Here is a 16,020-nt window from a genome sequence, read left to right as displayed (position 1 = left end):
CACACACACACACACACACACACACACACACACACACACACACACACTGGTAACTGAGATCGTGAACCAATAAGCTACTTTACAAATTGAGCATAAGAGAGAAGGCAGTAATATACACAGTAACAGCCAAGATGAAGGGGCTTGGTCCTCTGATTCCAAATTCAGTTATTTTTTTCATTATCCTCAGATGCCTCTATTACACTGTATTTCACCTTTAATAAGTCATTTAAGTGTCAGAAATATTTATGAACATAACATTCAATAAGAGTCCTTATAGAGTTGACTTTGGTTAAGCAATTTCCATTGAAACCTTACCCTCCCCTTTTACCTTCCCATCAGTATAATTGCAGAGTAACTAATTTGCTGATTTTGTGCTAGTCAATACCAAGGTGGATATGATCACTTAGTGAGAATTGAAGATGATTTGAATTGTTCCTCTAGAGAGTTTGTTTCTATAATCTGCTCTTTAGAATAATCCATATGTGGAGATGTGAAGGAATAACTCAACCAGTTATGACCCCAAATTCTACCTTGGTTCCAAGCATAATTTCTGTCTTCTCTCTTACCAAGTCTTCTATCAGCTCTATTAGTGAGTTAGCAAAATTGGATGAATTGCTGACTTCGCTGCAGGAAGGTGATATCATCCTAGATGACTGCTTTTTTGAGTATAGAGCTGACAGTGAGTTTTAGATTCATCCATGTTTTCCTCTGCCTATCCTCTATGTAAATTGGTAATGAACAGGGTAAGAAAAACATCTCTTTGTTTGACATAAATGAAAGAGAATTCCAAAAACTCTGAATTATCGCACACAACCTGTAAAAGCAACCCTTGATTTTACCAAGACTGATAGGGAGAGTTGAATTTTTTAAACATCTTCCTACCAGTTAGAATATAGCTGCAAACCCCAACATAGGAAATGAAAGCAAACACCCCAGAGGACATAGAAACTCAGGAAAACAGTAACAGATTGTTAGGTTAAAACAGAGCTGGCAGCATAAACTCATTGGTATGCTACAGCAGAAACTGGGTAAGCTTTTCCTCCCTCCCTTTTTTGAGCTGTCCCAAAATGGACTCAACTGCCTTGGGAGCTGGTCACTTCCCCCATCAGAGAGTCTCAACTGGGAGAGCTTTTAGAGGCCATCTAGTTTGACCCATATCTGAACAAGGTTCCTCTCTATAACATCCTGACAATAAGTTCCTTTGGAAACCTCCAAGGAGGTGGAGCTCACTACCCCCACTTTTGGATAGCTTAAAGCGTTAGGCAGTTTTCCTTATGGAAAGCCTAAATTTGTTTTTGTTTTTGTTTTTTTTCAACTTCCATGCATTGCCCCTAGTTCCTTCTATAGCCAACAAGGTTAAGTCAGATACCTTTTCACATGGCGACCTTTCAAATACCATACTTGAAGTCAGTTACCATATTCTCCCTAAATCTCTTCTCCTGACTAGTTCCTTCAATGTAACTTCATATGATATGATCTCAGCGTCTTTCATCACTCTGGTCCCACCCTCTTCTGGATATTTCTTTAGTTTCTTAAAACATGGTGTCCAAAATTGAACACAATATCCTACATGTGTTCCAACTAGGGTAGAGTAGAGCAGAATCCTGGCCAACCTAGTCCTGGACATTATACTTCCCACCTAATGCAGCCAATCATTGCCCCTGTCGGCTCATATTGAAATTGCAGTCCTCTAAGACCCCCAGATCATTTTCATAAAAAAAAAAACATTTAACTTAATTTGTTTTTAAATTTTTTCTTTATAATTTATGTAATAAAATAAGCATTTCCATAACATAGTACAATAAAAAAGATGATTGCACATGAAACTGCAAATCTACTATGTATAACTTGCTACTCTTTCAAATATACAACAAAATTATCATGTAAATACTCCCTAATCACACCTCTGCCATCTTGTATATATGAAGTTCCTGAAAGTAACTTCAGAAGTCTTGTAGCTTGGCCTCTCCTCCCTCCATATTTTGATATAAGGAAATTGAGACCCAGAGAGGTCACTTGCCTAAGTTCACAATGGTAGTAAGTGGCAGAGCTAGAATTTAAATCCAGCTCCTCCAACTCCAAATCCAGAATCATTCTACTATACCATAGTGCTTCAATTTAATCTTTGTTAACTCAGATGTAAGACTACATTTATCCCTATTAAATTTCATCTTACATCTAGCTTACTATTCTAACCTGTCAAGATATTTTTGGATCCTGATTATATCATCCAATATTTTATTTTCCCTCCTGACTTTATTTCCCAGCCTTTTGAGATGAATTTTTGTCACAACTATTTTGAAGATAAGGGCTTGAAATTGGCATTGGTGTCAGGCATACTTATACCAACAAAACTGTGGCTCTTTGAAATATCCAAGTATTCCCCACCTTACTTCACATGGCAACGGATTCTCTGCCCACAGCAACATAGAAGTCCTTCTCCCCAGGTAGCTCATGGTTGTTACACTGGTTGGGAAGGAAGATTACTTTCTTGCAGGCAACCAAGCTCTCCCTTGACTATAATACTGCTTGGAGGAATACGTTTCTGGTGTATTAAGTCCATATAGAAACAATGAGAATTGAAAGCCAGTTGCCTAGTCTGTCCCTTACAAGACATTAAAACTCATAACATAGTACAATTCATGTTCATTCATGTTTCAGTACTTCAAGGATCTGTGATTTTGTCCCGACATATTCTTTCCATTAATTCAGGCAGCAACCCTAGTACAACTCAGTAGATGGTCTTTGACATTTTCAGTTACATGGGTAAAGATAAGCCCCACTTACATTGTATTTCACCTGAAAAATGTGGCTGGGGTCCCAAACAAGTGATTTACCAACTTTCAGTAAGTTAAAGCATTAGCTCAGTCACTTTGGCCCTCCTCAGGCAGTCCGATGACCTGCTTTTAACTCCATTGCAGCCAGAATTCTCCATCGCAGGTGACCAATCAGTTCCAGCATCCCCCACTTGCAGAGACTACAGATACATGTCACCACACCTGGCCAAGTGGGTCCTTCTCAGAGAATCAGCTATGAATTGGTCAGTGGCAATCTAACCCTTGCCAAAAGCTTGAATGAGAAATTAGTAAATTGGGAACTGTCTGCAGTTTTAGAGTGCCTTTTTCCTGTTAATTGAGAGAGCTCTGCAGACAAAAAAACAGAAGAGATGAAGGGGAGGGAAAGAAAAAAGGAACAGTCCATAGACTGAATAATCATATTCACTGTGTGGTATTTTTGAAAAAATTATTTACTTGTTGTCACTACATACTACATTAGACACTTCACAAAAAGACATTTAAAAATTAATATAGAAAAAATAAGCAATCAAAAAGGGCAGCTTTTACTTGGCACTTAAAATGAGTTAACTACTACAGCTGAGTGCTGAATTTAGTCTTGAATTTCTTGGCAGCTAATTTGAAGACGTGAATATTGAGCACTAAGATAACCTGTTCTAAAGCCATTACTTTTTGATGATGCCCAAGGATAAAGTTCTAGGAATTTAAAGAAATGAATGTGTTTATTAGAATGACTTTTTCAAATATTAAATTTCTCACTCAAGCTTTTGGCAAGGGTTAGATTGCCACTGACCAATTCATAGCTGATTCTCTGAGAAGGACCCAATTGGCCAGGTGTGGTGACATATATCTGTAGTCTCTGCAACTGGGGGATGCTGGAGCTGGTTGGTCACCTGAGATAGAGAATTCTGGCTGCAATGAGGTTAAAAGCAGGTCATCAGACTGCCTGAGGAGGGCCAAATTGACTGATCTAGGTCAATAAGGATCAGGGATCAGGCTGTGAGTGGCCACTGAACTTCCAGTCTGGGAGAGGGAGAAACAGTCTTTAAAAAAATAGTGCCTTAAAATACCCAGATATTGAGTTGTTGATTAAAAAGGCATCCCATATACTCTTGATCCTAAACTTATGGAAGACAGAACTGCCAGTTCCTATTGTTGAGGATCAATAAATTGACTTATAATTTTTGCTCAGACAAGGGCTACCTCAGACATAGGCCACAAAAGGTGCTTGTAAATCGAGTCAACATTTTCCTTAAAAAGGAGTTTGTGGTGAGGCAAACAACAGGTGAGGTGCTTGACTTGGAGTCTGGATGGCCTGAATTCAAACCTTGCCTTAAACATTTACTGACTGTGTGGCCCTGGGCAAGTCACTTAACCTCTGTGCTTTAGTTTCCTCATGTGCAAAATGAGGGGGTTGAATTCAGTTCCCTCCAAGGTAGGTGGCACAGTGCATAAAGGGCTGGACCCAGAGTTAGGAAGACACTAGTTCAAATCTGTCCTAAGACATTTACTAGCTTTATTACCCTGGGAAAGTCATTTTAACCTTTGTCTGCCTCAGTTTCCTCAACTGGAAAATGAAGGTAACCATAGCACCCATCTCCCAGGGTTGTTATGAGAATAAAATAATACTTGTAAAGAGCTTTGTAAATCTTAATGCACTATATAAATATAAGTCATCAATATCCTCTTCCAACACCCTTTCTAGCTCTAACTCAATGATCTTTTGAGGCTATGCTTATGCATGGGGATATGTACTTGGATAAAACCCCTGAGTTGTCCATCATGGAACAGGAAAAATGCAACTTTGGTCTAACAAATTCTAAAGGCAAGTATCATAGGCAATTTGCTCTGTTGGTCATAAAAGAATCTCAGTATGGCCTTGTAGCAATCTGATTTTGAGTAATAATAGTTATAATAATAGCATTTATGTAGCACTTGAAGGCTGGCAAAGCAGTTTTGTACATATTATCTCATTTTATCCTCACAGCAGCCTTGGGAGGTGTAAATGAGGAAATTAAGGCAAATTGGTTAAGAGGTGATCTGTAACTTGATGGACTGGTTAGAATAAGTTAGCTACAATGTGTGTCCCACAGTAGATGAAGGAATTTAGTTGCTTAATGGTATCATTTACTCTTACCCATTTGAATTCTGGGGATTGTCTGCCAAAAAAGGATGGTAGCTTTAATTTTACTGATGTTTTATCTGGCAGTGGGGAGACAGCAATAAATATGGTTCCCTAGCGTCTTCCTTTTTTATTTAGGGAAAGATCCATCTCTGACATGTATCAGTAATGTTTAAACAGTTTCCCCTATTTCCTTTGGGGTTTCAGGGCAGTGACTGGTGAGGCAGCAAATTGTTAACTTTTCATTCCTTTTCTAGGTTTATGCTATGGCAACCTTAAACATTACAATCCACTAAGTGAGCAAAGGAGGGAGATAAGAATTTGGGAGGAAGTCTGACTCATCCCATGCTGACTTTGTAAATTTGTTGGGTCTATTCTCACGGCTTTGTCTGGACTCTAGGGGTTCTTCCCATAGAGGGGGAACATTAGCTAATAAGGGACTTCGGGGCAAAACCAAGAGTAAAGGCGCCAATACTTTGCTCACAGGTTACATTTTTCATTTAACTCATTGTTCCTGAGCCAGTCACCAGACTCAAGGGCATGCTAACGATGCAGTAAGCAGGACAATATTCACTCAGGGCTTTTTGTTTAGCACTGAATTGGGGTCTTTAGCATCTCTGAGACAGATCAGCCCATCATTAGTGCCTACCAGAATTGGAAATGAGTAGTAACCATGTTGGTATAAGGGTCTGAGCCTAGCTTTGGGTATGTGTGGTCCTGTGTTTAAATCCCATGTGACTTTGCTTGCCTTTTACCATGCTGTGCAAGGATTGCTTTAAGGAAATAGGAAAGCTTAGCTTCGAGAAGAAAAGATTTGAGGATAGAAGTGGACATGGTAGATAGAGTGCTAGGCCTGGAGTCAGAAAAATCAGAGTTCAAATCTTGCTTCAGATACTTACCGTGTTTCCCCGATAATAAGACACTGTCTTATTATTTTTTTGGACAGAAAAACACCAAAGGGCTTATTTTCAGGGGAGGGCTTATTTTAATGAACATTGACAGCAATTTTAATAAACAGATAAATGTGAACAAAAAAAGTACCTTTATTCAATAAGCAAATCACTGGGGGAGAACAGGATGACGCGCTCACTGCTGCAGCTCTGATTGGATACAGCTTGGAGTGCGGCCTGCGTTTCACAGTGGGGGGGGGACAGTGCATACAGAGGGTACCGTAATGTAGCGTGTAGCACAGGGGATCACCTTCACTACAGTAGCAATCTCAATAGGGCTTATTTTCAGGGGAGGGCTTATTTTAGAGGAATCTTACACAGTAAGGGGAGGGCTTATTTTCGGGATAGGTCTTATTATCGGGGAAACACGGTATTAGCTGTTTGACCCTGGGCACATTACCTAACCCCTGTCTGCCTCAGTTTCCTCATTTGCTAAATGGACATAATAATGTACTACCTCCCACAGTTGTGCTTTATATATATAGTAAATACTTAATAAATGCTTTTTCATCATTCATCTAAAGCATTTTGCAAACTTTAAAGCACCATATACATGCTATTTTTAATATTGTCATTATTATAATTATTAAATTTATTTTTTCTTGACTCCAGAAGGCACAGCTAGGGAAGATGGGTAGAAGTTGTAGATAGGTCAATTAAGAGTTTTTATAAGGAAGGCCCTCCTGCAGGTGCTATTCAAAAGTAAAATTGGTTGACCCAGGAGATAATTTGTTCTTCCTCACTAGAGAAATTGTAAAAAAAAGATGCCTATATAAGTATGAGTTGGCCTAGATGACCAGTCAACTCTAAGATTCTGTGATTCTGTGACAATACACATATGGTCTATTACCAGGCCTGTCCCTATGACTGCTTTTCCAGTTTCGTAGGGCCTGTTGGAGCTTGCATTTTTCTGGGCATAGATTTTAAGAACTCAGTATTTCCTCCACACCCTAGTGAGTCATGGAATTCAACCTTTAATAGAATAATAACACCAATTATTTTAACATGCTGTATGTACATAACATTGGTTACGTACAAATTTCAAAAGACAGGTGGGGAAGCCTATAGGACATAGACGTTTCTTAGATACTATTTGGAATTGAAATTCATCATAAGATTATTCCTAATCATTGTGATAGTAACAGCAATATTATCATTCATGAGAGGCTACATGACATAGTACATAGGAAATGGCTTCAAAATCAGGAACACTTGGATTCAAATCCAGCCTTTGGCAAAAATCTGGGTGTTGATTCTGGGCAACTCTGTCAGTATTCTCAGGGAAACTCTCTAAGATTATAAAATGGAAAGCAGTTGCTGATTTGCATTTGTTGAGGGAGTTTTCTTGCACAGAATTCTCCATTCTGAAGAAATTGTAGAAATTACAGATTAGACTTCCCTTCCCCCCAAATTAGGATCCAGCCTGGAGTTGATGGGGAAGTGATACTGTTCGGCTCATGAACAACTCCTGTGCATAGATTTCAAGGTGAATGAGAAGCTGGTCACCACTACAAAAAGTTTTATACAGTTTTCTCAATGAAACAAGCTGTTTTCTTGATGAAATGAGGTTTGCCTTGTGAAGACAGACAACCCAACAGTTTGGATTCATCCTATGGAAAGAAATGAGACCTGGAGAATTCATCAGAACAGGGTTGGGGAGCCTTTGGCCCAGAGACCATATGTGGTCTCTGAATCCAGTGGATTCAGCCAAAGGGCTACACTTGAGGATCTAGAGGGCCACATGTGACCTCAAGGCCACAGGGAGCCCATCTCTAAATTAGAGTAAATAGTTTGGCCCACCATTGAGTACATGATCTAAAAAAAATCTGACATCAAGAAATCCTCAGGAGATTGTTTTCATCTTTAGTACTTAATCATACGTTCGTTCTAAAGAGGGTAAACATCTCAGCTGAACTATATTTGAACCTCTGGGTCCTTTGATGTTCCACATCTGAGCCAGTCCTCTGTTTAGCTGCAACATCAACTGTATTGTACATTAATCCTGGCTTCAGACTTAGCTGATTCCTTTGCTAAAAGTAGTGTTTTACTTAGGTAGCTAACCGTGGAGCAATGATCCATCATGATATAATCTTCACATTCTATATTTCCTGTGTCTGAAGATTTAGCAGAATGATTTCTGGTTCTGTCAATGTTTATTAAAATGAATGTGAGGGGTTAAAATATGCATTACAGTATTCCAGTCAATCTATAAGCATTTCTGAAGCATTCACTATGCACCAGGCACCTTGTTAAATGTTGAGGCTACAAATAAAGGCCAGATATCGTTCCTTTAATTTTGGCTTTCCAGTATTTTTTTGCATTCCCAATTCATTGATCTGTTCTGTCTCTTTTTGTCAATGAAAGTGTTTAGAGATATGACTTTTCTTGTAAAGTTGGTTTTGGCTGCACCCCCCCAAATGTTGTTATGTTGTATCACTGTTGTCATTATCTTTAATAAAATTATTTATCAGTGCTAAGATTTTTCCTTTGACCCACCAATTCATTAGGAATAAGCTATTTAGTTTTCAAAATATTTTAAATATTTTTTTCAGAGGAACTTAATTTAATAATTTTTATTGCATTTTTCTCAGTGATGTGCAATATTTCTCCTTTTCTGCATTTGTTTGTGAGCTTTTTATATACTAAGCCCTGACCAATTTTTGTAAAAATGTCTTTAACCCTGCGACACGGAGGGAATCCTTTTCTGAAACCAGGTCACAAGTCAAGCCAATAAGCATGTGTTATATACCTACCACATTCCAGAGATTGTGCTAAGTGTTGGGGATACAAAGAAAGCCAAGAATAGCTCCTGCTCTCAAGGAGCTCACAGTCTAATGGCAGAGATAGCATTCAAAAAAAGAAGTACCAAGAAGATATGGACAAGATATGTTGGAGAAAATTGTAGAGGGAAGAAACCAACATTAAGGGAGCATCCCTTGTCTCTTTTAAACGGATGATACTGAAGTCTACAAAGTTCAAAGATCCCAGAGCCCTAGCTTTTCCCATTGTGTACTAAGGGATCTAAAGAAACAACTTCTTTTGTTTGCATTCACACTTGGAACAAATTGTCATCTGCCCCAATTTATGTGGGCATTTCCTAGACCCCATTAAAGAGAAAAATTTAAAATAGAAATAAAATAAGTGAAATAATAGAAACTAAAATACAGTAAAAATATGTACATGTGTGTTTATATTACATGTATGTTTTATATTGTATACGTATGTAATTATATTATATATAATAAAAATTGAGTAAGATCACTAAGAGGCTAAGTAAGACCTAAACTAAAAGGAACTAAAAGCTACATTTGGCAACTGGAAGTCACCTAAGGGAAACTGAAGTTAGATTTTATGCTAAGGAGTTGCAACCAAAACTGAGCCCTGGAGTTAGTCACTGGCTGTGTCTTTAGGCAGAAGGTTACAAATTCCACAAAGAAAAGGAGGAAGATCGACTGCAATTAGTGACAGGAAGACTGAACTCATATGTGGATGAATTGCTTCATACTGACTTCTAACTTCAAAGATCACTAAGTTCATTTCTGTGGGCTTCCCTTGATGCAGACCAGAGCACCTTCTGAGAGAGCAGACAATTTTCATAAGCCTATATCGTAAATTGAGTCCTTTCTTTGGAGGCTAGTGTTTGGGAGGAGCGTTTTTTCACTTAGTTGCGCTAGTCTCCAGATGCAGGAGTGGTCTATAACTGGACTCTTCTAGTTTACCATGACTGGTTGGAGCTTGTCACAGCCTTCCGGAATTCAAGGTCACCTCTGTTCCATGAGGAGGCGAAGGAAAGGGATTTCAGGATTTTCGTATTCTAATTAGACATCGAATCACAAATAATATCAGTCGGTTACTAAGTAAAGGGAGTTTCCAGGAATCTTCCTGGATTCAGGAAGTGGACTGAGAAATGATGGTGTCTTATACTTCTTCCCTTTTCTTTTTTCTTCCTATTATGGAGAAATTCCCAATGTATTTGCAAATGCTTTTTTGAAGCTTCTTCTTTTTCTTTTCCTCCTTCTCCTTCTCTTCTCCTCCTCCTCCCCCCACAAGCATAAACATTCATTTCTACACAATGACGCTTATATTCTGGTGATCCTCCCCATCCCTCCCCTATTGAAGTTTGGACTCTACAAAGGCCTTGATAGGTAAGCTTTTGCCTTTTCTTAATCAGAATCTGGCAATGGTTCCCAGTCATTTCCATAAGCAACCCAGTGCATTCCCCAGCTTCTTTTCAGCTCCCTTTCTGGGACTGGTAATGCTCGCTTAGTATGGTGCCTGGCACATAGTAAGCACTTAATACATACTTCTTCATTAATTCATTTAATTTATTTATCATTAATCCAATTAAGAATAGAAAAAAGGAGCTGTTATACAAAACAGTAAACTTATATTGTACATGGACACAAGGCCATGCCCTCTTCTGAAGTTTCTTCTCTCTTCTGTATATTCTATAATGTGTCATTTTTACTTAAGCCTTTCTTTTTTTGTATCATTTTCTAAATATTTTCTTTTATCTTCCTGAGATAGGAGTAGTGGAAAGCAAGTTTTGAGAGCAAGGTCAGAATCTTTGTGGACCTAGTTATTTTTGAAAGCTTTTTGCAAATTTGACATAAAAATATTTCTCATTTTTCCTTATATATTTGTGGGCCAATATAAAATCACTTCCTTTGTCCTTTTAAATTTAGGATTACATTTCCTAACAAAGTAAACAGCAGAAGCATCTAGAGATTTGTAACTAGGCTATTGAAGAATGTGGAAATCATGTCATATAAGGAATGCTAAAAGGAAATAGCAACATTTATAAAATGCTCATGTGCCCCCCTTCTTTCCTCTGCTCCTGCCGTTACTCTGGTGTAGACCCTTATCACTTCACATCTGGAATATGGCAATAGCCCAATAACTGATCTTCCTTTCTAAAGTCTTTCCCCTGCTCTGGTCAAATCTCCATTCAGCTATAAAAGTCATCAGGTCTAACCATAGCATCCATCTGTTCAATAGATTCCAGTGGTACCTTACTACATGCAGGATCAAATATACAATTTTTGTTTGGCATTTAAAGTCCTTTATAACCTATCCCCTTCCTGTTTTGTCTGGTCTTCTTATGCCATAATTCTTCACCTCTCACCCCATACATATGTTGTTATCTAGTAAGACTGGAATAGACATATTGGTTGTGCTGTTAATAGGAAATGAGCTCTCCCTATATTGGATTGCATGCCATCTTGGGGAGGGGGGAAGGGGAAGAAGGTAGATAAAATTTAAAACTTATGGAAGTGAATGTTGAAAACTAACAATAAATAAATATATTTTTTTAAAGTAATGAATGAAGGGGCGGCTAGGTGGCTCAGTGAATAGAGCACTGGCCCTGGAGTCAGGAAGACCTGAGTTCAAATCCGACAAATCAGACCCTCGACACACTTACTAGCCGTGTGACTTTAGGCAAGTCACTTAACCCCAATTGCCCTCCAAAAAGCAAAAAAAAAAAAAAGTAATGAACTCTCCTTGAGAGAGTGGTCAAGCATAGCAATTTTTCAGGGACAGTGTAGAAGGAATTCCTATATTGAATGGAGTTTGTAATAAATGACCCTGAAGGTTCCTTCCTATTCTAGGAGTCTACTTATTAAGCCTTTCAGTAAAAAAAAAAAAATTTAAATCTTTGCACAAGGATGATTAGTAAAAGTCTTTGGACTAGTTTTAAGGCTAACTACATTTAGGAAATTAATCAATTTCTTTAGAATATCTTTTTTTTTTTTTTTGCATTTTGGAGGGGGGAGGGCAGGGCAATTGAGGTTAAGTGACTTGCCCAAGGTCACACAACTAGTAAGTGTGTCAAGTGTCTGAGGCCGGATTTGAACTCAGGTCCTTCTGACTCCAGAGCCGGTGCTCTATTCACTGTGCCACCTAGCCACCGCTCTTTAAAATACCTTGAGGGAAAGGGGAAGGACAACATTTTTTTTGTCCTACATCTCAACTAAACCTCAAATTTTAGATCTTTTATCAAAATTAATTTATTAACTTAAGGAGAATAGTTCTAGGAAAATTGCAGGCTACCAGAGACATATTTGTTAATTTAATTATGGGAAATTTTACTTTTATGGGGTATTATAATAATTTTCCCACTTATAACATTTGTCAAAGTTTTGTATTCAAGCATATCCTCTTTATTTACAAAGAGCAGTTGATTACATTGAGGTGCTGAAACTTTGTGTTGAATGGTCTCCCCTTTTTTCTTGTTCCTTACTTTTAAGACAGCAGTAAAGAAAATTCAAGTATTTCTCAGTGTTCTTTTAATAAAACAAACTTTCAAATGAGGGCACCAGGGGTGGCCAGGTGGCTCAGGGAGTAAGAGCACTGGCCCCAGTGTTGGGATGACCTGGGGGATCGAATCTGGGCTCAGATACTTAGCACCACACCCAGAAATAACTGGCCATGTAACCTTGAGCAAGTTACTTAACCCCAATTGCTTAAAAAAAAAATGAAGGCACCAGAATTTACTTTTAAGGAGATAATAGGACATAGAAGATAAGGATTTAGAACAACCCGTTCTAAATAAACAGGAACCTAATGAAAATAATTTCATTCTATCTCTGTCTTTGTGAAAGAATATAATGTACCAGTAATAGATAGCTAACCCATAAACATGTAAACGATACCTAATTTCCTTTTGTAAGGGAAATAAGGAAGAGAAAAATTATCTGGACAATAATTATATATTGCATAATAAATTATTATTTATATGAGTTTTAAAGTTTGCAAAATGTTTTCCTTATAAGAAACCTGTTTTGCAAGTATTCTTCTTTTACAGATGAAGAAGTGAAGGCCCAGAAAAGCTACATGTCTTAGCCAAATAATTAGCCAACTAGTTACTTTTAGAGTCAGGATTCAAGACCAAGCCTCTCCCTATTCCCAATCAGTCCATTGTTCTTTCCACTCAGACAGAAAGGGCATTTATTAAGTCCTTTCTATGTGCCAGTTACTGTGCACAGTTCTTTTTATCCACAGTATGAAATGCTGGGGGTGTAAAGATGAGCCAACAAGTCGGTTCCTGCCTGCAAGAAGCTCCCATTCTAATGGGAGACCATACAGAAAGGGAAGCTAGAAAGGGGTGGGGGGAAGAGGCAGGGAGACAACAAGGCAAGACAGTTGACTCTGAAGTGGAAGGTGGGAATGGGAGGGATAGACAGGTGAAGAAACGGAGAAGAACAATGCCTATAACTAGGTTTCCTTGAAGACCACATTTTTCTTTAATTTGGCTCAGGCTTTAGCAGCAGAGGAGCTTAGTATCACTCATTCTTTCATTTTTCTATCAATATAAGGAATAATAATAATAATGTGCTTTATATGGCATTTTAAGGCAAAGCAGATAGGAGCAGTTACATAAGCAAGTAGAAATTAGGCAGAATATTTCCTTAACATGGATACTTTAGAGTTTAATTAGAGAACCAGTTAAGTGTTTGGATCCATTTTCCTTGAGTCCAATGTCTCCTTCTATATGCTTTGCAGTAGGCTCATACAAATGATTTCATGCTCTGCCTAGAGGCAGAAAATGTACCACTGTGTGATTGTCTTTCCCCTTCCTCTTCAGAATGATTTTCATAATGCTGCTGAAGATATCAGGAAACTAAAAACCAGGCCAAATGATGAAGAACTCAAAGAACTCTACGGACTCTACAAACAATCAATTGTTGGAGACATTGACATCGGTAGGGTACCTACACATTTCTTAACTAGGCAGCACTTGGGTTTTGAATAACAGTCATGATGCCATCTAATAAAAATGTAAACTTAAAAAAAATCTGTGTTTCTTTTGGCAGAGTGTCCAGGAATGCTAGATTTAAAGGGCAAAGCCAAGTGGGAAGCATGGAACCTCCAAAAAGGTGTTTAATTGTTAAACTGGGAAACATATATTTCTTGTTTGGTTTACCAGAAGATTAGCGAAGGTAATCTGTTTCTTTCCGTTTCAGGTCTCTCAAAGGAAGATGCCATGAGTGCCTATATTTCTAAAGCAAAGGAGCTGATAGAAAAATATGGGATTTAGAATAATGCTTGACAGAATTCTTTTTCACTATGAAACTTTCTTATAATGTAAAATAAATTAACATTTGAGGGAAAAGGTAATATTAACTCTGCATGTTTCACCTCACTCCTTAATGTGAGTTGAAATACTGAACTGTAGTGTGCAGAAGAAACTTAAATAAATTTTTACTTTCTTTAACTATACAGAAATTTGTGGCTTTTTTAAGAAAAAAAGATTATTGTATGAAGACTGGGCAAAAATGAGAAAATAACTTCATGCATATCTGGTCTGAAAACATGACACTGATATTTATATACTCTTATTTTAAAGTAAATCCAGCTGGGGCTTCCACAATAAAAATAATTCACAATAAGACAGTTCTACTAATAAGCAGATGAAATGCAATTTAAGGCTGCAAGTGAAAGAAAGAACTTTCAGAATAAAAAGGTGATAGTTCACTATATTGCACCCCAATCAGATTGCATCTCGAGGACCATATTCAGTTCTGCAAAAGGATGTTCAGAAGTGGGGGATAGCTAAAAGAAAAAAACTAGGGATGGATAAGGGCCTTGAGTCAGTGACATATAAGGATTTCTTGAAGAAACTGGAAACATTTATTTAGTCTAGAGAAGAGAAAAGTTGGGGGGATGCAGGATTATAGATTTAGAGCTAGAAGGAATCATTTTATAAGCCATATAGACCAACTTTGTTATTGAGGAAATGAGGACAAGAAAGATGACATAGTCTCACCAGAGTCACACAACTCCTTAGTAGTTAGGGGTAGAATTTGAACCCAAGTATTCCTGACTTCGAGTCTAGGAAATATTTGAATTGTCTGTCATAGGGAATAGGATTAGATTTATTCTAGTTGGCTCCAGAGGACAGAATTAGGAGCAGTGTGTAGAAGTTGAGAAAAAGAAAAATTTAGAAATGATGTGAGAAAATTTTTCTTACAATTAAAGTGATCTAAAAGTGGAAAGGCTGGCCTTAGGAGGTTAGAGGTTCACCGTCACTGAGAGACTTCACACAAAAGCTGAATGAACACTTGCTGGAGGTGCTGTGGAGATTCTTTTTTCAAGGGTATAGATTGGACTTTCAATTGTCTTTCAATTCCAAAATTCTATGCTCAGCAATGACCAGACCTCCCAAGATCCTCTGTGGTAGGGAATTCTAACTTGGGGTACTTGAACTTGGTTTAAATACATACACAGCAATAATTTGTATTGTATTTTGTAAACTGAATGTTGGTGTAATTAGTTTCCTTTGCAATATTACATATTTTATTTTATGCATTTAAATACATTGCTCTGAGACTTTAAATTATCAAAGAAGTCCATAACATATGAAAAGAAAAGATTAAGAACTCTTGGTCTAGGTTGATTTTTAAAAAAACCTGGAAAGAGCTGCATGAACTGATGCAAAATGAAATGAGCAGAACTAGAACATTGTATATAGTAACAGCAATTTTGTAGGATGATTAACTGTGAATGACTTCACTATTTTCAGCAATACAATGATCTAAGACAATTCCAAAATACTCAGGATGAAAAATGCTGTCTACCTCCAGAGAAAGAACTGATGGAGTCTGAATGTAGATCAAAGCATTGTGTATTTTTTCATGTGTTTTTTTTCCCTTTGGGTCTGTGTCTTCTTTTACAACATAGCTAAAACAGTAATATGTTTTACATGGTTAAATATGTGTGACATATCAAATTGCTTCCTGTCTCAGGGAGGGAGGAGGTGAAGGAAGGAAAGAGAAAATTTGGAACTCAAAAAAAAACTTTAATGAGTGTAAAAAATTGTCTTTATGTGTAATTGGGGAGAAAATAGATTATTATTTTAAAAAAAAGAAGAACGAGAAGAAACCTTGCTCCAGGACTACCTGTCTATTATCTTTGGAAGGATTGAAATTTGATAAAAGAAGAGTTTGTTTGATCAAGTGGAAGACAGGGTCCATCAAGGAACTTTTTCCATGGCATCTTTTACATTGTAGGTCTTCCATTATTATGGCATATACTGATTGCAAGATATTGGGCAAAAGACCTAGTTAGGAGTCCAAATTATCTTTCTTTGTGCCCTATTACTGAGAGAAGTTCTCAGAACAACGTCAATTTAAGGGTTGAAGGATAACACACA

General features: G+C 37.6%; 1 protein-coding gene across 1 annotated transcript in view; it reads left to right on the top strand.

Annotated features, from left to right (window-relative positions):
* Positions 1–14,093, top strand: part of ACBD7 (acyl-CoA binding domain containing 7) — a 15,478-nt gene extending 1,385 nt beyond the window's left edge. Inside the window, exons 2-4 of the mRNA XM_069086242.1 lie at positions 13,453–13,570; positions 13,682–13,744; positions 13,832–14,093. Of these exons, the coding sequence (XP_068942343.1) occupies positions 13,453–13,570; positions 13,682–13,744; positions 13,832–13,905 (255 nt within the window). The 3' untranslated portion in view covers positions 13,906–14,093. The remainder of the gene's footprint in view (positions 1–13,452; positions 13,571–13,681; positions 13,745–13,831) is intronic.
* The last annotated feature ends 1,927 nt before the right edge of the window (positions 14,094–16,020 follow it).

This window comes from Petaurus breviceps, unplaced genomic scaffold (assembly GCF_028583685.1).
Source record: "Petaurus breviceps papuanus isolate PSGF00001 unplaced genomic scaffold, PetGlider_PUasm1.0 178, whole genome shotgun sequence".
Lineage (NCBI taxonomy): Eukaryota > Metazoa > Chordata > Mammalia > Diprotodontia > Petauridae > Petaurus > Petaurus breviceps.
This window is presented reverse-complemented; position numbering and strand designations above follow the sequence as displayed.